The 24482-nt window shown below is 41.4% G+C and overlaps 1 protein-coding gene across 2 annotated transcripts in view; it reads right to left on the reverse strand.

Annotated features, from left to right (window-relative positions):
* SLC44A3 (solute carrier family 44 member 3) overlaps positions 1–24482 on the reverse strand; it is a 530813-nt gene that overhangs the window by 256568 nt on the left and 249763 nt on the right. For both annotated transcript variants that reach the window (XM_086957367.1, XM_086957377.1), the window contains one exon: positions 15233–15402. In XM_086957367.1, coding sequence (XP_086813493.1) covers positions 15233–15402 — 170 coding nt within the window. The remainder of the gene's footprint in view (positions 1–15232; positions 15403–24482) is intronic.

The raw sequence follows: 24482 nt of genomic DNA on the forward strand, positions 1-24482 counted from the left end.
ATTAGAACTCACTGTAGGCTAAACAGTTTTCTTAGTTGCCTGCAGAAGCAGAAAGGCAATCATCTATGACTCTAAGCTGAATAGCTTCTTCATCATTCCACTCATTGAATCGGCAATGTTTGATAAGCATATTGTCTTTCTACAAATTTGTCAATTATTTCACCAACCTTTCTTGACTGAAAATATATATTTCATAACCAACATTTGCCATTGGATTGAACTTGATTCTGAGCGCCTCTTTGATTTGAGGGTAAGAGACTTCTTCTACTTGAGCTATTTTCTTTATCACTTCCTTTATTCCCTCACCTGCAAGATTCTTGAGGTATTTGATTATCCTTTTGTTGTCTACTTCTTCCAGTGCATCAATGAAATCAAACATTTCAATCCAGGCAGCCGATCTTGCACCAATATTTTGTTTCTTGGCTGTATCAAATGGAAGCAAAGTTTTAGGAATGCAGCATCATAACCAGGTGATGTCTCTAGTGACAAGAGGATATGCTGTTCAGGCAGCGTTTCATATGCGCTCGACTCTGCGCCTTTTGCCAATACTGGCTCACTCAACAGAAGTGCATCACTTTCTTCATCCTTCACAGTGAGAACCTGTTTTGTCTTTTGCTGGTGGTCATCACCATTCTCAGTTTTCTGCATTGTACCCGAGTTCCACTGCCTTTTAGCGCTTCTCTGTATCTGACTATTTTCAATGGTAGCGCTTTTTCTCACTTCACTGTTGCTGCTTCTAGTGCTTCTCTGTACCTGGTTGATGCAGACTCAAGCATTATTGTTCTGTATGATTTTAGCTCAGTGTTCTGAAGTGGCGCAGTGCCTCTTTTACAGCCTCACTAGCAGGTTTCTGGAGAACAATGAGTAATGTTCTCAGTGAGGCTTTTGTTATCTTCAAAGCTTCACACTGGCTGGAGTGGCGCTTTGACTCCAGATACAACGATGTCCTCTTCGATTGAAGCCCGTGTGGCACGCACAAGCAGTTTGCTGTACTTCAGCAAACTCTCTGGGAGAGCACGGTCGATCTTCGGGTTAGGGGGTTTATAGAATCCCCTACATGTCGCCAGTTGTAGTGCACTCGCAAGCCTGAATACTCAAAGGAATATGCCACACATTGAGTTTGGTATTACATGTCTTTATTCTTCTGTGTGTGACTTCAACATTCTGAACACAAACTCTATTCATCACACCCGAAAACTTATGTCATGGTTCTATGGAGTCCATCAGGGGCCAAAAAGGTTCTGTCATTGCTAACTCACAAGACACAGTAGCAGGGATGCTTGCAAATAGTCTAACCACTCGCAATCACTCAAGGGAGCATGCCAACCCACCTTTTTTTGCCTATGATGCACTCTTAAACCCAGCCATATGCAATTCTGCCTTGTTCTGCTCCAATGAGGCTTGTCCAGCCCGAAATGTCAAGCCAGGTCCTCTACAAATCAAAACAAAGCACAAGCTGTCCATGACCAGTTTGGAACTAGTTGGGCATCTTCCAATGGTGCAGCTTGGTCCCAGTGGCACATTGAGCAGGGGACCCATGGCTGGGCCTAACCCATCGCAACTTAGAGCGCCACATTAGGAACACCAAAAAGGATGGAAGGAATGGTTGTTAATAGTCTAATCCCTGGCAATCGCTTGGGTTGCATTCCAAGGCATTGCTTTTTGGCCCACCATGCCACCTCAGATTAGAACCCACCATATGCAAATCTGCTTGGTCCTGCTCAAAAAGGAACAGTTCACCGCAAAGTGCCAAGCCACATCCAGTGTTATTGACAATTTCTATACATACTGAAGATTTATACGTCTTGTATTTATTTTCAGAAGTACAGTGAAAATTCTGAAATACTGTACATTGTTCAAGAATGTATAATGAATGGTTGTCACAATTATACATTAGAGAGAATGCAGTAGCAGTATGATTGTAAGCATTTTTCTAATGATATACACACTTCTGCTCATTTCTAGAATGTTTACAGGGTATTTTTACAAACTGCACAGCATTGGCTGTATGGCCTGTTTGTGCATGTCTTATCAGTGGCTAAAGCACAGATGTGAAGCCGTTCACTTCAAATTCTAAGTCGGAGAGGAATTTAACAAGCACATCTCTAAGGTAACTAATGACCAAACACTTTTTAGGGTCTATGCTGATCATTTACAGTCTACAAACGCATTACATTTCTTACCCATATGAATGCTAGTACTTCTTCTCCTGTATGTTGCAAAAGGTTACAACCATTAGCACAACAGAAGTGACAGAAAATTGGGCCTAGGTATAGCTTGCCATCTACATTCAAGTTTGAAAAGCTTATAGTAAACTGTCACATCCTTTGGATTTTGTCATAATTGATGTAATCAATAATATCATTTGAGATGTCATCAATGATGTCCTTTAAAATGTTGTGAGTAATATAACATGTGAGATAATAAGCAGTACATGGCAGGGATGCAAATCATATTTAGAGTTCTAAACTTTACTGGCAAATTTCAGTGTTTGTTATTTTAAATGTTAGTTTTAATCTCATTTCCACACCTAACTATATTTGCTTTTTTCAGTGAATCTCAATGGTTTTATTTAACATAAGCTAAAATCACTGGTAGAAGCTGAAAGGCTGTCTTGCTGCAAGGAGTTCTATTAATTGAATCACAAATATAGATTACTACTAGAAGGTACATGTGATTGATCATAACTTGAGGATAATATGGAAGATTTAGATTGAAGTGGAATTCGCTAAAAAAATATAGCAGTTGGCCGAATTAAGGCTGTGCACTGTATATTTTTAGCTGATCAGGCTCCTTGAAAAAGCGGCATGTCCGTGAAACATGTCGGCTGAGTGTGAAGATGATTTAATAGCAATTTAGGAAGAATAAACATGGTGAAGATACATTGATCAAAAATGTGTTTTCCTTTGTGTTCTAGAAAACATTGATGGACTATGATTTAAAATAAATTACTGGATGTTCTTGATATCCCATCATTGCATTTTATCCTATTGATTAAAAATGCAATCTGCTTAGCGAGTAACTAGGGATCTGGGAGGTGAAGCGATATATATATATATATTAGTTGTTTGGAAATAAAGGATTTCTCTTGCAGGCACACAGGAGCATCTGAGTGCATCTTTGAAGCTATAAAGTGCTTGTGTGATATATATATATATATATATATATATATATATATGTTCACTGAAAAAACACAAAAGTTAAGGTAACGTTATAGTTAGGTGTAATATTCAGTAACAATGTAATGTTTTAAACTTTAAAATCCACAGAAATTCGACAGTTATAATTATTGTTAGCTCAAGTAACTATGACTCATGCCCTAAGATAATAATAACCCGCTCCCTCACCATGCATTCAAAGGTACTCCACATATTATATCACTCATCACATCTTCTATGGCATCCTTAATAATATCACTGCAACATTTGAAATGAAATTATTGATGAGAACTGTGCATGAACTGCTTGCAATCTCAAACACATCACTCATGACATGTTCTATGACTTCATTTATGACATCAATGATGACAATAAATGATGACATCATCAAATACGGGTGGTGGTTTGTTTTATAGTTTACATAGTGGCGGGTAGTTGTTATAATACTTTCCTACATAAGTTTGATCAGTTTGGTTTCAGCTAGTGAGTTTAAGTGTTTACAAAATATATGTGCTCCTAATGCTCCTTAGCTGTGTAGAGGTATTGAACTTGTTATAAATATTTTTACTCAAGAGTAGCTCTGTATGCAGGTGACAATTGACTAGTGTTTATTATGCTTCAGACAACATTTTTGGTTTTACAGAAAAAGCTACCTGCAGGAGAAAGACTGAACATAAGAGATACTAACTTTGTAAACTTTCTTGAGTTATTAGAGAGTATAATTTCAGAATGACAATTTCTAGTTAAGATAGAAGACTGTGTAAACCAAGTACTAACCTATGTACATGTGCTTGATTTGCTTCAGAAGATGGACTATCTCTAAAGGTTTCTCCAAAGTCTGAAGGATTAAGGTAGTATGTTCTTATGCACCTTCAGATTGAGGTTATTTTTAAAAATATGTATTTCTTTCTTTTTTACAAATTTTGCATAGAGTGTACACTATTCTTAGCTTTTATAAAAAATATTATGTAGTGCATTTCTCATGCGTGTTAAACTGTTTGCAAATAGTGTGATACATAGTAAACTCTCTGAATAGAGAAAACTGTTTACAGTACCTACTTTGTGGCTCATATCAACTTCATTTCTCAATATAAGTTGGTGAGTGTCAAGGGTTTGATACAGATAAAAGCTGCCCATAGTAGGGCATTTGCGTTTTAACTGACATTCACTATTTTGGCTTTCTGTCAACAATTGTATAGATATTAAACACTGCAGCCAATGAGCGTTTCTTGTATATCTCTGGTCAATTGTTATTTTGATCTATGCTACCTGTTAAGTGTATGCTATAGGCTTAATGTTGCATATAATGAATGTTTTCAACATCTAAGGGAGTTGCTTGTGTTGTGGCAATAGGGTGATTTTCTCCTAAGCTATTTTTTACTTACTGTCTGTCCTCTAATGTCATAGTAATTAACAGAGCAATACGTGTGAAAGTGAAGTTTGGATAATGTCATCAATGATGTCATTTGAATTATCAGTGAGATCATAATTTATATCACAAAACATGTCATGAGTGATGTCGTATGTGAGGTCATAAACAGTGCATGGAGGGATGCAAGTTATACTTAGCGCTGCTAAATATAACTGGTGAATGTCTGTGTTTTTTTAGTTTAAAACGCTAACGTTGTTAATGAGAAATGTACCCAACTATAAAATTATTTTACCTTTTTTTCAGTGAATTTTTAAGATTTTTTTTAGGAGCAAAAACAGATCTTTTTATCATACCTAACTATAATGTTACTTTAACCTTTATTTTTTTCACTGAATGTCTAGGATTTTTTTCAAGTAAATTATATTTTATTGGGTGTATTTATAGTACAAAACTGTGTGTGGAAATGATTTTGAAAGGGAATTTCTTTTGTATTATAACTTAGGAAAGGGTGCACACTTTCCAAAATGTTTTTTAAAACGTTATTTGAGTATAAAACAGAGTAATACAATATTTGCGTTGAGAATGTCTATCTCCTCAGATTTTCTCACTTCTCATATTGAGACATTTTCTCAGCAAGTTCATTAAGTTTGCAATAGCATACTTTTCATAGCCTTTGTATGTGTTTTGGTATTAAAGTTGTAACTGTAACTCAGAAAGAGTAATCGTTTTTTGAATATTGTATAGTATTAAGTTTCATTATATAAATCTATTTTTTTAAGCGTGTGATTACTGGCTAGGTTTCTATATTTTTTTATCTACTGTCTACAGTTTCTTCACGTGTTTAATTATTATTTAAGGCTAATCCGTGAAAAGAGAGTCAATAAAATATGGTTGTAATATCCATTTTTTTTTAAATGTGGCGACTCTTGTAAGACACGTGGGAGACGACCACGCAATCCCCTATGTGGACTACGAGGGGGATGGACTTCCTTGTCTGCTCTCAAGAGATCATACATTTGCGATTAAGTTAGGAACAGTGTTTTACTGTAATTGTGAAAAAAGTAACAGACTACAGAAGTTGATTAGATTAGTAAAATTGATTATGATTTGATCCATTGAATATATAAAGCAATAATATTTTTACGATCTTGCAAGACGCTCGCAGGAGAAGAACACACAATCCCCTGCATGGACTCTAATTGGGCTGTCCTTTTCAGTTCGGCTGTCAAAATCAACCAGCAACATAGTGCATCTGCCCTTAAGTTATGAACAGTGGTTTCTTTTAAAACTCAACAAATTAAACCATTAGAGATATTGATTAGCTTGGAAAACTGATAATCAATTGTTCCATCAAATATATAAAGCAATAGTATTTTCACGATCTCGCAAGATGCTGGCGGGAATCTCAAGAGAGGTCTAGAAGAGGAACCACACCCTAAGGAAGAATTGTGATTGGTTCAAATGGTTGTCTTTATTTAGAAGAAGATTTAATCCTTTTTGCTTTATTTCACTATTGGATTTTAGAAAGAGTAGACATATTTGGCTTGCTCTCCTTTCCTGTTTGCCTTTCTTCACAAAGATGTCTTCATCAGATTCTGATGAGCAGCCAGGGGTAGTTGCACCAGCTCAGTCATCTGAGCCTCCCAAGGAACCCTTACTGTGGCAATTCTTTGAAATGAGGCCAGGTAGCAAGAAAGTTTCTGTGAAGTACGTTACCTGTAAACCTTGCAATAAAGATATCAGCCGGGCAAGCAGAAATAAACAATATAGCTTGAGTACCATGGGGATTATGGAGACACAAGGTTAATGCATCCAGAAAGGCTTGCATGGGCAGAGTTGGCTTTTAACAGATTTTCTACATTTTTCTCCTTTTTGTTGTTAAGGAGATGCTGTTGGTATTTGTTTAACACTTCAAGTTGTATATTTTGTCATACCCTTTTAAAAAGAAATCAAAATGCCAAATAAATATTAAAATGTTTGAAAACACAATATTTTTTATAGTTGTTGAAAACTGTTAACAAAAACAGCTCTTTTCAGAGAAGCCTATAGTTTCATGATTTTGTACTATGTTTCCTTTTTTTACCCTGCTTCCTATCTCTTGCGAGACTCTTGAGAAAGCGAAGGAGGCACTCCCTTGCATGCAGTCCAAGGGGGTAGTGCTTCCTGGTGTGATCTCACTGCCTCTCACCACATCGTACTTTTTATAATGGACTTTGCATTTACACTGAATATATCTTGATGTAGTCTGTATAACTTATACACACCAGAATAGTAACAGTGTGTTTAGTTTAATGAAATGCAATCCATTATATAATTGTGGGGAAAAATAAATCACTTGATTTATGAAAAACTCCATATGTTTAATCTGCATGAAACGAACATTGCTACATAGCACACATTGATACTCATTTATTTACTTTAAGTCCATTTATTATTAGAAAAAGTTCAATCACTGCCTTTTTTACAATCCTGTGAGAGTCTTGCTAGAACATAAACTTTATCTTAGAGGAAGAATTTACACTTTCCTTTTTTCACAGTACTTATGCCTTATAGTCCCCATTAATAGGGTGTGTGGAGAAAGTAGAATCTCAAATGATATCTTTTCACAGTATACGAATCCACAGTAGGGTGTGAGGAAACGCTGATCTCACTGCCACCTTACCACAGCCTAACAACTGTGCATAGTAGACTATGGGGAGAGACTGGCCTCTCCATTGAGACCTTGCATGAAGGTAACCAGTGTGATTAGTAGGGCAGACACTGCCTCTCCTCTCACACCTTTCCCCCTGGCTCAGCAGTATGCATAGGAAGGTGTGGAAGTAACTCTACTCACATCTAAGTCCTCTCTATTGCACAGCATTTATTAGAGGCACTGGCCTCTCCACTAGGACCTCTCTCCCCAGGGCAATAACCATGTACTTTAGGGCGTGGGAATGGATTTGCCTGTCCAATGACACATCTTCCCTGGATGACAGACATACGCAGTAGTCTGTAGGGAATAACTGTCCTCTCTAGTAACACCTATCTCCAGGTCGACATGGTTGTGCAGTACAGTGTGGGCAAGGAGTGGCCTGTCTGTTGACACCTCGCCCTAGCACAACAGGGATATACAGGAGTGTCTGGGAAGGGAGTGGCCTGTCTAACACATCTCTCCAGGCTGAGAGGTGTCTTGTACGCTTTGCAAAAAACATACCTTGCTGCCTGTATTTCTTTCTATGCGGACAGGTATATATAATAGGATGAGGGTAGTAACTGCTCCTTTCGCTGACACATCTCTCTTGAATGATAAGTCTGCATAGTAGAATGAGGGGAGACACTGGCCCCTCTCCTGTGACCTGACTTTTGAATGAAGGATATACAAATTAAGGTGTGAAAAGGGGCTTACCTCTCTGGTCACAGCTCTCTGCAAGATGACAGATGTGCAAGTGGGGATGAATTTGCCTCAAAGCTCTGCAGACAACTATACAGACTATGATATGGAAACACACAGCCCTGTCAGCTGAGACATCTCCCCAGAGTAACACATGAGCAAAGTAGGCTGTGGGTAGAGACTGCTCTCTCTGCACATGCCTCTTCATATTGATGAATGTCCATTGCAGAGTATAAAATTGAGTATCCTTTCTGTTGAGAACTACCAGTTTAAGTCAATATTGCAATACTATAATAAAACTGAAGTTTTTTATACGTGTTCAACAAATAAATCAAAAGTAACTTTTTATTACAATAAAACAAACCTAAAACATCTATATTAACAAACAACATCAACAACTATAAAACAAACAACTTTAGTAATATACGGTTTTTTTCTCTGATGCACATCAACAGGCACTAATGTCTCCCCTCTTTTTGCTTCATTTGCCTACTGGATTTTGATCCAGGTAGCACTTCTTTTCCTGTCTTTTAGTCACCTTAGCCTGCCAAAGAGTCCCCAGTTTCCTCCTGTTTCATAGAAGGCTAGGTGGCAAAATAGTCTCAGCAAATTAGCATATCTATAAATTACAGTTTAGAAAAAACTCACAAAGCATAGTTTGTGCAGAGTTAGCTTGTGCTGCTGAACTGGACAACTGTTCAGGCACTTCCACATCCTCCCAACCTGAATACTCTGTGCCTAAAGAGATACTTATTGCTGAACAGCACAATAATCCTGCTTGTCTTAATAAGGCTATTTTTTTACTGCTTACGTAAACTTTTTTTCCTCAGAGACAAGTTACCATTTTCCTCCTAAAAAAAGACAACATGACCCCAAAGATAAAAGTTAAAAGTTAATTGATAAAGGGGATACATCACTATACTGACTAAGCATTACAAAATTATTCTCCCACAATCACATATTAATATCTAGAACACTAGTAGCGCGTTATCCCTTTCTCCTGAAAAATGTCACACCCTCGACCACTTTATCTTCGTATTTTTGCAATTAAATTATAACATGCCATGAATTCTGCTTCCACAACAGTTTATAAAGTAACACATTCATCTCAACACACCTTTGCTAACAGTCACTACAGTGTTTCACACTAGAAAACGCAATATAAACAAACACCTCATAGGGCTAACATATATGTACAGTGAGGCTAATAAAACACTAGGAATTGTAACACATTCCACACTCTTTCTTTTAGAGTTTGAGTAGCTCTGCTTCCGCTTCCGCTTCCTTTACTTACAAGTACATATAGTTTAAACACCATTTTTTAACACAGTCTAAAATATGTGATATCTTTCTACATTCTAATGCCTACCTCTCAAAAACTATATTGAGAAATCTACACCTCTACAAACAGCTTTTCACTCAGTAAACCTTGTTTATGATAACTTTACCAACATTTCTACACTTACTGACACTTTGCAACAAAGTTTAAATATGCATTCCTACTAATAGAATGTATTGAGAACTCATCTACTCAGTTTTACTATTCACAATCCAGGGAGAGTCCAGAGAAAGTAGCTAAAGACAATATACATTTATTATCTTCACAGTAGTTATCATTTTGAAACCTCCTCTCTGAATCTAGGTGACAGCGTGCCTTTCTGATGCTGCCATATATAGCTTTTTTACTTCATTTCCACAACACCTCCAATTTTTCACAGTGTACAGTAATGGCTGTCATTTCATTTCTAACATTCCAACAGCCAGACAATCAGAGCACTAGCGGGAGCCTGTCGCTCCTGCGAGAGCATGAAGGCTCAAGGGGAAATCGGTCCTCTTGACCAACCACAGGACCCTATTTTTGATTTCACGCTCTCAACGGAATGCCCACAGGAATCTTGAGATCCCAACAGCCAAAATATACAATTCTTTTTGACCCTTCATTTGGTGTAAATCCATTCAGCAGTTTTTGATGTAGCCCTGCCTAAAGAAGTCTATGGACAATGCATTAAGATTTTGAATTTTGGGACCTTCCTTTTTTCCGGCCCCATCGCTTATTGGATCACCTTAAAACTATACATGCTCAAACTAGTAAAAAAAAAGTAGGACATTTCTGGAAAGTTTCGCCAAATGGTGCCACAGTTATTACCAACACAAAAAAAGCTTTTCATTATTTTTACTGATTTTCTTCAATTAAAATATGTATATATCACAATAAAAATGATCCTACAGTTATTATTTTCAGCTGAGAACTACTTTCATTCACCAGAAATGGTTAACCATAACTCCCTCCCCCTGCACTGGTCATGAACTTACACATGATGTCAAACGTCATCATAAATTATATTAATGATGGTATCCCTGCTGGCAGCACTTATCACCTCAACCATCACATGACAAATCATATCACAAAGCATATACAAATGTTTGTTTGCATATTTATTGATATGAAATACAACTCCCAGTCACTAACCTAGACCCTTGTACTATAAAGTATTAATGCATCCTCACAGTAGCCATCATGATACTCGGGTAGTAATGAGCAGTACTGTTTCCTGACAGTAAGAAGCATCAATGTCCAGAGGCAGTAATCACCCTTAATGGCCCTAGGCAAAGGAAAGATAAAATTTGGCTGTGAGAGCACAACATTTCCTGCAAGAAAGTTACTTATTAATTGAGGTTGATGGAAGTCCACCACAAGTAATACAGTCACTAAACTGTTATGTCCAGTAAATGGTTTCAGTAACCTAAACATGAGCTCAGCAAATGGTAGCTATGGTAAGGAGTAGAAAAGTTAATTTAAAAAAAATGTGGAAAGATTTCAGAAGTATCAAAACTATTAAAAATCAAAAACACAATACTCCAAATTAAAAAAAATGAGAAAATGTAATATGTAAAATGACTACAAACTGACAAAACTCCAATAAAGGGAACCTGAGATACAAATTTTAGATAATTTAAGTAACAATAGCATCAAGAACTGGTACGAGTCAATGGTAATCTATGGTCACAGTTAACTTGGACCTGGGAGCGATTTCAGTGCAACTAAAATGAAGTGCAGGTCAGATACACCAACCAGGTTCGTCCTGGTTGGAGAATTTATCTTGGAACTTATCTTTGAAATGAAGTCGAAATCCTTCAGTGGGGCAAGGTTGCAGGCTGTATGCACGGAAGTCTTCGCAAAGACAGATAGCAGTTCGATGAGGTCCCACTGAAGGTGTTGGTTTTATTGGGAAAAGCTCAGAGTGGTAAAATTTACATTTCGCACCAAGTGTAGTCCTCATGTCAGCCGAATACTTTTGGTGCCTCTGCCTGGTCTATGTTCCAATAAAGTCTCTTCTTTTAGACCAGAATACTCCACAATGGCAAGGTTGCATGCTCTATTTTGTGATGAGTTTCACCAGGCTGAATTCCATCTTGCTCAAGGGCCTCCTTAAATGAATTTGCGGCTACAGAAAAGCTCCCTAGCAGGAGAAACTTTTTTCTGCAGCCCAGCAAAGTTGCGCTTTTGGAGAAATGGCTTGGGGGGAGGGAGAGTTTGGACCCGGTCCTACAGAGGTCTGAAAGTCCAAAGATTTTCTAAGTCCCAACTTTTCAGAGGTGTTAGGAGAAGTCCAGTAGGACACAGTCAACATTTCCAGGAACAGCACTTGGGGATCAAGATTCCTCCAGCAGAGGCCACCCGGCAGGATCCAGTTCAGGTCCATTTGATACTAGGCAGCTGAGCACTTCAGGGAATAGGCCTCTTGCAGCATGTTTTGTCCCTATAGCCACTCAGGAGGCTAGCCAACTGACCCAAGGAGTTCACTTCTTTGTCCTTGGTATAAGTGGGAGCAGGACCAACCCTTGAAGTCCCATCACATTTCTCAAACAGCAAGTGCAGTACTGTGTCTTGTCTTCCACAGGTCCAGGAAGTGCTCTGAGAAAGGTGCCTTATTTATGGTTGGCAATAGCTAGTGAGTTGGGTGGCTCCTGGTTCCTCCTTAACCAACAGGTAAAGGTACCTAAGGGCAACCCTACCTAATTTGTCGGCAGTTCCTATTTGCCCTACTGCAAACAATCCCACAGTGCATCTTACTCCTTCAGTTGAAGATGGAGAAAACATTCCTGTTTTGTGCTGAGCCTGTGTGCCCAACCAGAAGTGTAACCAGGGAAATGAGCAGTCCCCTCTGCTGTGGTCACTCAAAACTGGATTTGGGTATAGCTACCCTCCCACAGGAGGTTGGGCGCGGGTGGGTATAGTGTCGATCAGTGATTTTTTCTCAGATAGTAACTTGATGCCACACGGCAAGTTTGTATGCACTAATGTGGTACCAAACACCCTCTTTCTTACACATGCCTCAATTACGCAATACATTCGTAAATATTGTTTGGTGGATCAGAAGGAGCCTCCCACTTTTCACATACTGAAATCCATTCACGTAATGGGACATGGCCATCACCTTGTTGGGTGGGTTGAGGGAACACCTGAATACCCCATTGGGGCCACTTAGACAATGATGGGAAGCAGTATTAACGAGAGACTTGGAAGACAGAGAATGGGCATTAATGTTGGAACATCCTAGAAGAGCTTCCCGTAATTGCCAATTGAAAGTAATCCAATTATTTATATTACATAGGGCATACTTCCCCCGAAAACACTGCAGAAGGTGTACCCTACTGCCTCTTCAAACTGCCCGAGATGCCCTGTTCAGGATCCGGACTTTCTACATATGTTGTGGTCCTGTCCGGAGTTGCGAGGGTTCTGGACGTAAGTAATCCAGAGTCTGTCAACACAAACAGAATGCACACCTTGGGACACTGTAGAGACCTGTCTCTTGGGTTGTTTTCCTCTCCCTAAACGGGGCAAAGTTGTAACGCCGGTTTGCCGACCTAGCCCTGACGATTACAAAGCGATTGATTACACAGCGCTGGAAATTCCGGACAGTATTGCATATTGGTAAATGGAAAGAGGAAGTTATCCATTGGGCTATAGCAGAGAGTGGGCGCTGCAGTGTGAGGAGTATAGGGGGTTGAGAAAATGTCCAATCTCCCTAGAATGGGCACAACTGATAGAGCTGTTTAAGACAGACACAGAAGGGATATCAGAGGGCTCCCAGAGAACAGGAGTAGATGGTGGTGAGGCTCTTTGATTTCTTCCCACATAATGATAAGGACCATGGCCGTTGCCTCCCAGAGGTTTCTCTTTTTTCCCCTTTCTCTTTTCCTAGACCCTCATCCCCTTTTTACTCCTCTCCCTGGCCCGCCCTAGTACTATCTGATGCGACTATCACTTGGCACTACACACCAAGCAAGGTGTGGTTGCAACACAGCGGCAATTGTTTTCTTTGTTCTGCGGTTTGTTTAAGGGGGTGGGTATAGGGTGGGAGCAGGGATATTAAGTGTTAAGAAAATCATCACTACATCCCATACCATATGAAAATATGTATTGTGAAACTTATATTACCAATAACTTTTGTTTACATTCAGATGCGGATGTAACCCATATGTCATTAGTCAAAATGAAAAGTATGATGCTATAATATGGTATTACCAACTGTTTATGTCACAATCAATAAAGTTTATGCTAAAAAATAAAATTGGTACCCTCACACAGGCTTTGCTGCCATCCTGTCTGGGGGCACAAAAGTTATCCTTCCTCAGGTTTCACGTTACATTTACTTGTGAACGGGCATGCCCCCTTGCAAGTTAATTAAATTCCTGGGTCCATCTCAACAGTCTACCTGCCAGGGGAAGAAAAACACCTCCCCACACCCAGGACACTGCCCCGTCCTGGAAACAGTTTTTACACCTTATTATGGCCAAATACTGGGTGGGCAGCTGCCGGAGAGCTAATGCAAATTAGCTTTCAGGAGCTTCAGGCAGAAATAAAGTAACTTTCTAACAGTCACTTTCCCAAATATTTATCAATATTCTGTCTTTAACATTAGACTGGATTTTTAATAAATATTAAAAATAGTGCCCAAATTATTTATCTATCTGGTCCCAAACATGAGATATCAGATTTAATATTTTATTCTGTACTCTGGTTTCTCATAGGAGAGCCAAAGCCTTCCACAATGAAAATAGCTTTTTGGGCCTTGACACTGTAGGACAGGATAACATTAAATTCCTACATATCCACCTTTTAAAATGTACCCTACCTTGTGGACTACAAGGCCTAAATAGGGGAGGCTTATTAATATATAAAGGGACATTTTCTGCCCTATCAAAAATAGTTTTCTTACAAGTTGAACTGCAAGTTTAAACTGCAGCATTCAGGCTACACTGGCAGGTATGGAGCCATGTTTTCTCTGTCTCACTAGTAGATGGTACATTAAGTGCTGCAGCTCATAGGTGATGTAACATTTCTTTCCATGGATATATTCCTGTACCATATGCTATGGCCATCTAAATATGCAAATCATGAGTTAGCCAAATTTACCACATTTTAGGGGTCAGAGCACATACATCTGATTAGCAGTGTCCCAGTGCATAGAGTAAAAAAACATCAGCATCACAGCATCAATCCAAACAAAGTGGGTGAGCATGCCAAAAAGGGCACTCTCTCATGTTCCCCATAAACATTTATAAAGAAAAAACAAAATTAATCAACTGATTTATAGGGCTTCCAATCCCCATTCAGCACTAATAGTTTAAAATACAAGGACAATAGATGTTTTTTAAAATGTCTCATGGTGATTGCAAATACCACGAGAGATAACAAGAAAAAAGGAACACCATAAAAAGTGTTAAATTACACCAATATTATGAAAATCTTCAAGATTAGAGAACAATGCCTCTGTCTCTTGTTTCTTAAACTAATAATGCTTTCTGGAGAACAGAAGCGTCATAGAGCAGTTAATTATCCCTTTTCTAAATGTCTACATGGGATGTCATGACACAAAATTCCATGCACTTTTCCAGCATTATCCAAGGGCTGGGCGTGATGCTGCTATCGCCTCCTCCGCTGCCTTTCCCCAAGGGGAGGAATGGATGGATTTACCCAATTTGTTTTTTCTTCTTCATCCTCGTCCAGCTTACAGCTACCCCGATAAGCTGTTTGGGATTGCAAACAGCGCACTGGGCAGTCATGAGCTGTGCCATTCACCCTTCACCCACATATATGAGGGTGAAAGAGGGTGAGGCCAGTATACAGCTGCCACAATACCCTGTTCATTGTTGTGAAAAGGACACTATATGCACCGTTTTACAGGACAAGGAGCAGAAGACCAACGTACAGCTTAAATACATGTTTAAGAACATATGTAGACTTGGAGTACAACAGAAATAAAATATACTATTAAAAATAATCACCAGTTTTAAATTGTAAACAGGTAAAAGACATAACATTACCTACTGCAAGGACACTCAGCCCTATCACATTGTCTCTGCCAGCCATTATTCCACTCAGAATACGATGGAAGACATCGACTTCGTTGACCACATTTATAAGGATGGAAGCAAAGCGGGAGTAGCAATCAGGGTTTTGAGGTACACATCGATTAAATAATGGGAAGGATTTACTAGAAAAAAAGAAGAAAAATTAATCACATTTATTTTACAGAAAAATATAATGAACATTACATTTTACACCAGTTGCAAGACTACTGTTAATTTTTTCCTCAAACATTTTTGACTGGTATTAAAAAAAATGGGCTTCACTTTCCGGTCATCTGTCCTGTGGATTTCCTGTGCAGAGAAGAAACCAATGGAGCCAAGTACATCACTCCTCTCTCTTGTTGAGTGGCCAGAGGATTGTATCTTTTACAATGAGGTTCCCCAGGTGTGGCCTCTGGGTTGAGGTCTGTGGCTGTCCCAGGTTCCTCCTTGACTAGCTGAGGCAAAGGGGTGTCTCTTTGCAGCCCCCTTGCCAAGCATGGTGGGCTAGAGGCCTGTGTGGAAAATGGGCTGTCCTTGTGGCCCTATGAAAAGGTCCAGAGCTCAGCCGGGGACCAAGTGTGCCCCCCAGGTTGTACTGAAAGGTCTTGCAATGGTTTTCTAGGGTTGGCAAGCATATATCTTAGCCCAGATGAACCACTACACCTGCCCATCAGCCTGCAAGAGTGGAGAGTATTCACAGATGCACGTCTCACTGGCTCCAAATAAAGACAAGCTAACACCCTAAAAGGAGAAACTAAGCCACAAATCTGAGCCTAGTGCTGTGCAATCATCAACAACCAATGAAGCAGTTTATCGCTCATATATTCCCAATTGCTAAATTGAGAGATAACAGCTAGTAGCGAAGCCAGGCCAACCCCCACCTCTGCAGCCTTCTTGCAATATGGAGGGCAGGTTGAAGGGCAGTGAGGCATGGGTTGGCCTGGCTTCGCTACTAGCTGTTATCTCTCAATTTAGCAAGTGGGAATAAATGAGCCCCCTGGTTCAAGCTCAGTAAATTTAACTACACATAAACAATAGCTTTTGCCTAAAGTGGGTGGTTGGCTGAATATTCTGTTGACAGGGTGATACTCATCTGCTTTTTCAGATTACAACTATACGTCAGAAACAAATTAAATGGAAAAGAACAAGTGTGTAACAGTCGAACAATAAACCCTGCACTCTATCAATCATTTGCAAACAGACCGACCTAGTTGTACACGAACATGTACTAGTTCAGTATGTCCTTTAAAAGAACAGGAAGTTTGATCGCATTCCATTTGGCTTAAAAGCAGTTTGTATGCCAAGCAACACGCCTGATGCCCGTCCCTTTAGCAAGAGAACAACAGGCTTTAACCATGCTTTGGCACACACCGATAACTACTGAAGAGCCACTACACCTGCCCATCAGCCTGCAAGAGTGGAGAGTATTCATAGATCCACGTCTCACTCTCACTGGCTCCAAAAAAGACAAGCTAACACCCTAAAAGGAGAAAGTAAGCCACAAATCTGAGCCTAGTGGTGTGCAATCATGAACAACCAATGAAGCAATTTATCGCATGCGTTTCTTTTAAACAGCTTGACTTGCATACAAACTGGTAAATTCAATTATTGCAACCTATAAATGTTGTTATTTGAAAGCTGGCATATTGGAAACCCATGCAGGTTTTGCACCGAGTTGGCTGTCGTAGCCTCCACTGTAACTCACTGCGGTCTTCAGGCAGGCAACATTTTCAAGCACATTTGTGATCATGTGTGGTGTGTGCTGATTCAAATCATAACCCCCTTTCCTTGATGCTTTGCCACGGTGTCATGCTTTCCTTGGAAAACGTCGGGTTGTAAACACAAAGCGTCAACAGATGAATGGTGATCTAAAGTTTAAGAGAGTTATTCTGTCACTATTCTGTCACTCTATTGTTTTCTTTAACTTATCACATGCCTAAAGGCAACTGGAAAGTACATGACAATCTAAAATATTAGATGGAGGCAGCCGAGGAACTGAAAAAACAAAACTGGCACAAAACTAGAAATCATAACACAAGACATTATATTTTAGACTATGATCTAAAAAAGTTGTGGTGTTTTGAAATGAAAATCTGCTCCAACACCCAATTCCAATCCTGTACATTCACCTTCATTCCATTCCATGCACCATTACTAGCTCGGATGCCACTCTAGTCTCAATAAGTCATCAACTTCAATTACCCCCATCGGTAGCACCAGCAAATCATTATTAATACACTTAGTTTAAGTGTAGAAATATTAACATACTTTATATATGCAAATAATTCACAATTGAAATTTAAAGTCTACATTTACAATGTTTCTAAAACACCACCTCAGCTGTGCAAAGGAAGCTTCACTCTGCATTTGAACAAATAACCTCTGGCACAGAGGATCACTGCAAAACCAGATCGCCATACAGTGCTTAATTTGTCAAATATGAAGTGCAGGTGCTCACATTTTTTTTAAAGAGGCTACGCCCACTTCCCTCGGCTCCACCCTTCCACCTGTGGTGCCACCCACTTACTCTAGTTGCTCCAACCACATCTTCAACTGGCACTGCTGACTACTTGGGAGGTTTTCTGCGGACTACTTGGGAGGTTTTCTTCTTCTCTGGATTAGGGGCCGGGAAGCAGAGGCTACTCACTGCACCTTTACTCTCCATCTGGTCTTCACCCTTTTTTCTTCAGATTATTATAGCACTTTACATGAGCACCAGTTACGTTACACTGGGCCACATTCATTTGTTTGATAGGCACGGGCAGGTGATGGTCGAAGCTGGACCTGGTTCCTTCATTCCAAAGTGGGCAGCTCTGACCATTATGCCACATCCTCTACCCTTGACATGATATCATCAATGCTCCTTTCTGTCCCCAGAACTACCACAGTGTACATTACAAAGCATTCTCCTTTTTGGTCTCAAGCTCTTCCCAGGTTCTGAATGGATGTCCCCTAGCCCTTCTCAGGTGCACTCGTCTCTCTCCATCATATAAGAAGCTACTGAAATCCCTGAGCCGGACTATTCTGCAATTACCACACCGAACAATGTTGTTAGGACATAACAATGGCACACCTGAATCCACAAATACCATACAATGAATCAGAACTGCACAACTAAAACAGAAGCGGGTGAAAAATGCCTCCCGGCCACTATTAGTCATAGACGGGACACTGGTCCTTGCTGGCGCCAGACAGTTAATTAGAGATGTACTTGTGCAAATACCATGTCCCAAACGAAACGTTCCTTACAGCTTGCCTAGTTTCATTTTGTAATTTTTTGTTTTTCCCATCATAACATTTATTGCTGTTTTTGTGTACAAATTTTAGGCCAGTCACGCATTGCAATCCTAAAGCCGATCCATGCGACCAAGCAGAGTCAACTTTTCAGGGTTGTTGCGGCTTTTTTTCAAAAGCCACGTTAGATGACGAGCTCAGCTCGTCATCCGCACACGCCCCCCGTGGCTGATGACGAGCTGAGCTCATCATCAGCATCGAAGGGGTTAAAGATATTTTTGCTGCATGAGCTTCTGCAGATGTTAAGCTTTTAAACATTTCTGCTGACATGATTAATCTCCAGAAAGATTCTGTACCACCTGACCTTGTCTGAAAAGTTGAAGTGATTTCTCAAGGCAGAATCTTAAACTTAGACGACACATGCAATATTTTAAGAATACCTGTTTTAAAGTCAGATAGCACTAGCAGTGTCAAAGGGCGGCAGACATTGGAACAAAGGCCTCCATTACCTCTTAAGGTTTAATTTTTAACCCCTCCCATGCTCGTGACGGAACCGTTCCATCACAAGCCTCGGGTGGGCTGTGCTGGTGACTGAACGGTTCCGTCACGGCCCTCTCGCCGCGCCTGCGCAGCGTGAATTCCGCACCTGCGCTAACGTTCTGTAGCGCGGGCGGGGCCGTGACGGAACCGTTCCGTCACAAGCACAGCTCACCCGCGTGCCGTGACGGAGCGGTTCCGTCACGAGCACGGGACCGCCGTGCGGCCCCCCACCCCCTTAGCACTGCGGCGGAATAGCCGCCGCAGTGAAGGGGTTAAACAGTGTTAAACAATTAGTAAATAACACATATACGCAATCAGCCTAGTAGGGTGGTGAGGAGAAGGAGAGGAAAATTAAACTAGGGAGCCAGATATGCTCTGCAATATGTATCACCCAGGAATTACTACACCATACCAACACCCCATAGATCTTGCTTACATTCTGACATTTTTCTAAGCTACCAAGATGTTCTGTGTTTGTCTCATACCAAACCGATCTGTTGTTTTTAACCCCCACTATTCCCTGGCTGTCTACTCTATGAACCTGAGCATCTGTGCAGCATGTCTGGTTGGCACCATAATTTAAACAACTGAAGATGAAAAACGCGGTGCTGTTGTCCAGTGCTTACTGGACACAATAATTAAGTAGTATTAAGTAATATCTCCGCAAACGACGAGAGACATGGTGCGTGGAAGTATCGAGCACACTGCCATGGTAAAGGACAGACCCTCATGGGTCAGCTGAGTCGAGGGGTGTAATTTTGCTTTCTTTATAAGGAGTCTTTTAAAAGAAGGAATGCCCTGAAGACCTCTCTATTCTCCCCAGCCTATGCAGAGCGCCTTGTACAGCATACATAGTATGAGCAGCTATTGTCACATTCCGTAATTGCCTTTCTTACTCATCTGTGTTTCATTCTATAAGGACACAGACCATTAGCAACATGCTTACCACGTTTAAATCACCTACAAAAAATCATGCTTAAATCATATAATTTATAGACGACTTCATTTTGCTGTTGGCTGCTTAAAAATTGGCTAAATATCGTGATCTCACAGATAATTTAAGAAAATGTAGAATCAGTTTGACTAACCTGTCCAGGGGCGTAGCTAGAGCTGGTGGTGCCCGGGGCTAACCCTCAGATTGCTGTTTAAACGAGCGTCAAGCCTAAAATGCGCGGGCAATAAATGGATTGAAGAAAACGCAGCATTTCAAGCTCTGAATGTATCACCTGAAACAGGTGGAATAAAGCTGGTGACCCTGCAATACAGGAAATAATGAGAACAGAGTCATTCTCTGTGTGCAATGCTCTACAATGCCAGTTTCGCAGAGGGAACAGTGAATGGGGTGTTCTGATTGTTACAGTGCTGGGCAGGACAGCACCAAGGTGTACACTGAATATGCATTCTTAGAGGAAGCAACTTTGGTAATTGAGACTGCAACCGAGAGCTCTCTAAACAGCGCAGAGAAGACCTTAAAGCACTTTAAGGCGACCCCACACAGCTGTGCGCTGCACATGGACAGCGTTGAGAACCCCCGCACACTGGTTCCAGCACCCTGCATTAACAGCATAACAAAATCACCTGGGGGCGAACATACAGGGGCCTCACAACCCTTGAGTGGGGTCCCTATTCAACCCCAGGCCACATGAACGAATATCTGTGAGCTACTGGAGAATATGGGCCCCACCTGACATTCTGCATGGGGTGGTCAGCTGCGTCACACCGCCGATCCTATTTTTATTTATTTTATTTATTTATGGGTTTTTATATAGCGCTGACTTTACCCGAAGGCGTCAGAGCGCATCACAATAGGAACAGTAATGATACATGAGGAGAAAATTACAAGTGAACAAATTAAAAAAGCAGACGTTAAGTTACATGAGGTAAAAGTGACAATTGTGAGCAAACAAAATACAAGGGGTAGCAACCGGTGCATTACAGGAGGAGAAAAAGTGACATGTGTGCAAAGTACATAGGCGTACAAAGTATAAGTAGAGGTATAATACTGCAATAAATGGCAGACACTCAAGCACAAGAACAAACGTTACGTAGGCAATGGTGGCACTTGTGCAAGTATCAAAAGCAAACAAAATGTGAGAGGTAGCAACGTGCGTTACAAGAGAAAAGTGGCGTGTGCATGTTACAAAAGAGTACCAAACCCAGGTACAAGGATAATACTGCAATAAATGGCAAACACTCCAACCACAAGAACACACTGGGAAGGCACTTCCATAGTCATGGAGTACGACGAAGGTTGCCACATACTTGGGCACTGTCAAGCATCCCCTGGCAGCGCCCACTGGGGGCTCTGGACGTACAACTCAGCCTTACCTTGTTGTACTGGATGTCCGGCTCCGGCATTGGCACCGGGATGGCTGCTTCAGCCGAAAAGCTGCGGACCGCGTGGGGCAGACGGGAGGCCCTGGAACACAGTCCCACAAGCCGCGCACGTACTACTGATAACTGATTGAAGGCCCCTGGAGGACTCTGAGCGAGGCTGGGCTGGGCCAACAACCACAACGGTCGGAGCCGGAGGACGTCACTAACGTGGTGGCGGGACTTAGGCCGCGCCCGCGCTGCAGCCTACACACTCCTGACCTGCTTTAGCCTGCACACGCCTGACCTGCTTTTAAGTTTTAATTGCAGCAGGCAGGCACAGTGCAAACGCGGGCGGAGGCTTAATAGTTTATTTGGAACACTGTGCCTTGTCGTTCCCAAGAATCCCAAATAAATTATAAAGGCCACCGCAGCCGCAACGGGCCTCCAGTGCCTTTGTGACCACGGCCGCCTCAAAAATGGTGCCGCCTGGGGCGGACGCCCCCCCCCTAGCTACGCCAGTGAACCTGTCGCTCCTGCTTCATAGTGCAGTCATGCTCTGCTTTCTGTCACCTCGCCGTGTGCCCTCCGTGCCCTGAAACCTTTGCACTCACCATCAGTAGCATCCCTCAATGCCTCCCGCATGAAGCTGACTGTCGTACAACAGGCCGCTGAGTAGGGAAGTAGTACCTTGGGGATGTTCAGCTTGGAGGGCCACGAGTGCCAGGAAGAGCAGCGGGAGCAGTAACATCGAAAGCCAGCGATGTGGACAGCTGCGTGGCGGGACCAGGCTGCTCTCAGTGACGGAGACAGTGACACACAGAGCCCAGGAGCCCCTCAGCCACCCAGAAAAGCAGCCAACTGCTCAGCCTCAAACCCACTATCCTCGGATCACAGGAGCACTCAGCCCTATGCAATAGAAGGAGCGCCGCGGCAGAGTTTTGAAACATGAAGCATGATATACAAGCTGCTGCACCTTGCACTTGCCCCTCTTCTTACAGTGGTTGCTCCCAGGGCTTGTAAGGGCAGTCCGGTGGCACCGTGGCAGTCAGGGTTCAAGACTGGAGGAGCAGGCTGGGACTGAAGCCACTGTATTATTAATTTTCAAATTTTCCCTCTAGAAATGAAAATGCCCGCCTTTTTCCGCTATCAGAGTGACGTCAGGATCACTGTAGGGGCGGGAAGCAGAAGCGGAGAGACGGGCGGAAGTTAAAGAGGGGTGGGAGGTGCCTTTTCGATAAGGCTGACCTGTACTCTGGGCTGCGCAGCTTTTCAAGCAGGAGGGACAGGAACGTTAATTCTGGACAATGCGTTAATCATATCACAACATAACTGATGATATCTGGTGAAAATATCTTCAGCTAGAATTAGTCACTGGGACAAAGCCTGTTAAAAAAATGCCAAAAGGCAGTGCTACTTAAGCTCAAACAAGAATGTTGTCCTCAAAGTGAGACAGACAGATCACCTCCTAATCCCTTTTACGGTAACCACTAAAAACATGTGGAATTTACAATTAGCGGATTTGCCAAAAAATCTTTGGTCAGAGAATTCAAACACATTGTTTCTGCCAACTTCTTAATTGGTTCCTGGTTCTAACACATAGACAACAATCTCCTCACCTCCTCCTATCATCACACTATGGGTTAGACTATGAGTTGGTCATGAAGACCGATGGGAAACAGGAGGGCGAGAATTATTGTTTCTGGCGGGTATCTCCCTATGAATTTGGCGCCATTGCACATTTTAGCCCTCAGAATGGAAATGACAATACAGAACTGAAGGATCCCTTGGGGCATGGCTGTCCTCGAATCCAGAGGCCTCCAGTCCCATCTACTACCTACTCTAAACAAGAAATAAGTAAGAGCAATAACAGCATGGAGGATAATGCAGTCAGAGGAAAGACAGTGGAGGTTGTCGCGTCAGGACAGACTCTCCCGTGGCAGAGTTCGGTGTGATGGAGGAATGGTTAGGGTGGTGATCAGGCTGTGTTTGAACGAAGAGCCCATGCCCAAGAACCAAAGGTGTTGTTACTGGGAGCAGAAACTGACATCATAAAATCGGGCCCCGTCTTACCACACCTGGTAATTTTGAGGGTGGGAACATCAGACCACATGGAATCAGCTGGAATATCTGTTCTAGTCGACTTGTAATTGGGCCTCCGGTCCATACAACATAGATGAATTGACAAAACTGGCCATTACGAAGCTTGGAAAGTTTGTACAATGGCTTTTTGCAAACCTAGATTTTGAATCTAAACCATGGCCAAACAAGATAATGGCGACAATCCATTTCCACTGACCGTCTCAATATGTGTAAGAAAAACCTACAAAAACCATATATCAGATTAGACTAAGTTATGCACCTCAATGCATGAATTTACAGATGCCTCAACTGACCGGAAACTGTTTCCGATTGTCAAAAACATTTGTGGGCAAAACACAGAAAATCAGTCAAGAAATTATAGCCTCATCAAACTCATATCCCCTTTCCTTCCTCCACAAACCTTTAAACACCTTATGGTTGATTTGGAGACCGCATCACTGCACCTCGCCTATATTAAACTGTATGATCTCTGAAACATTCCGGATCTAAGGTGGAATGTATACCCCCTTCCTTTGTAAGCTTGCCATTCAGAGCACAGGCCGAACGTCGGTCAATATCACCAATACACTGCACAGTGAGGACATTTCCAAAACAGATTTAAAACTAGCCAAGTCACCCACTTCTGAAAAAATTCAGAGTGGATTTGGACGATCTCAATAGCGGTGATCCAGATTGTAGCACCAAAACAGCCATTCTAGAAATAGATGCCTATGTCCTTCATGGAGGACAGTAGAGATGCGCGAGTTTTTACACATCCATACTTTATTCACGGCCACTGTGATTTTGACTTTACCTGTAAAACAAGCTCAAGAGGTGAAGATTGTGAACCCCAAATCTACTCCCATCTCAGTGCTTTATGGAAACACCCAAGGCCCTATATTGTCCCCAGTAACCTCTAGTGAACCCCCAAGTAGCACGAAAAAAAAGTTTGAGATCCCAATCCATCAATAGGTTGGTGATACATTATTGTATCTTAAAGTCACTGAAAATAGGATTACACTCAACTCTCTAAATGTAAGGTGACTAACCAGGA

This window comes from Lissotriton vulgaris, chromosome 1_1 (genome assembly GCF_964263255.1).
Source record: "Lissotriton vulgaris chromosome 1_1, aLisVul1.2, whole genome shotgun sequence".
In the NCBI taxonomy this organism is placed as follows: Eukaryota; Metazoa; Chordata; class Amphibia; order Caudata; family Salamandridae; genus Lissotriton; species Lissotriton vulgaris.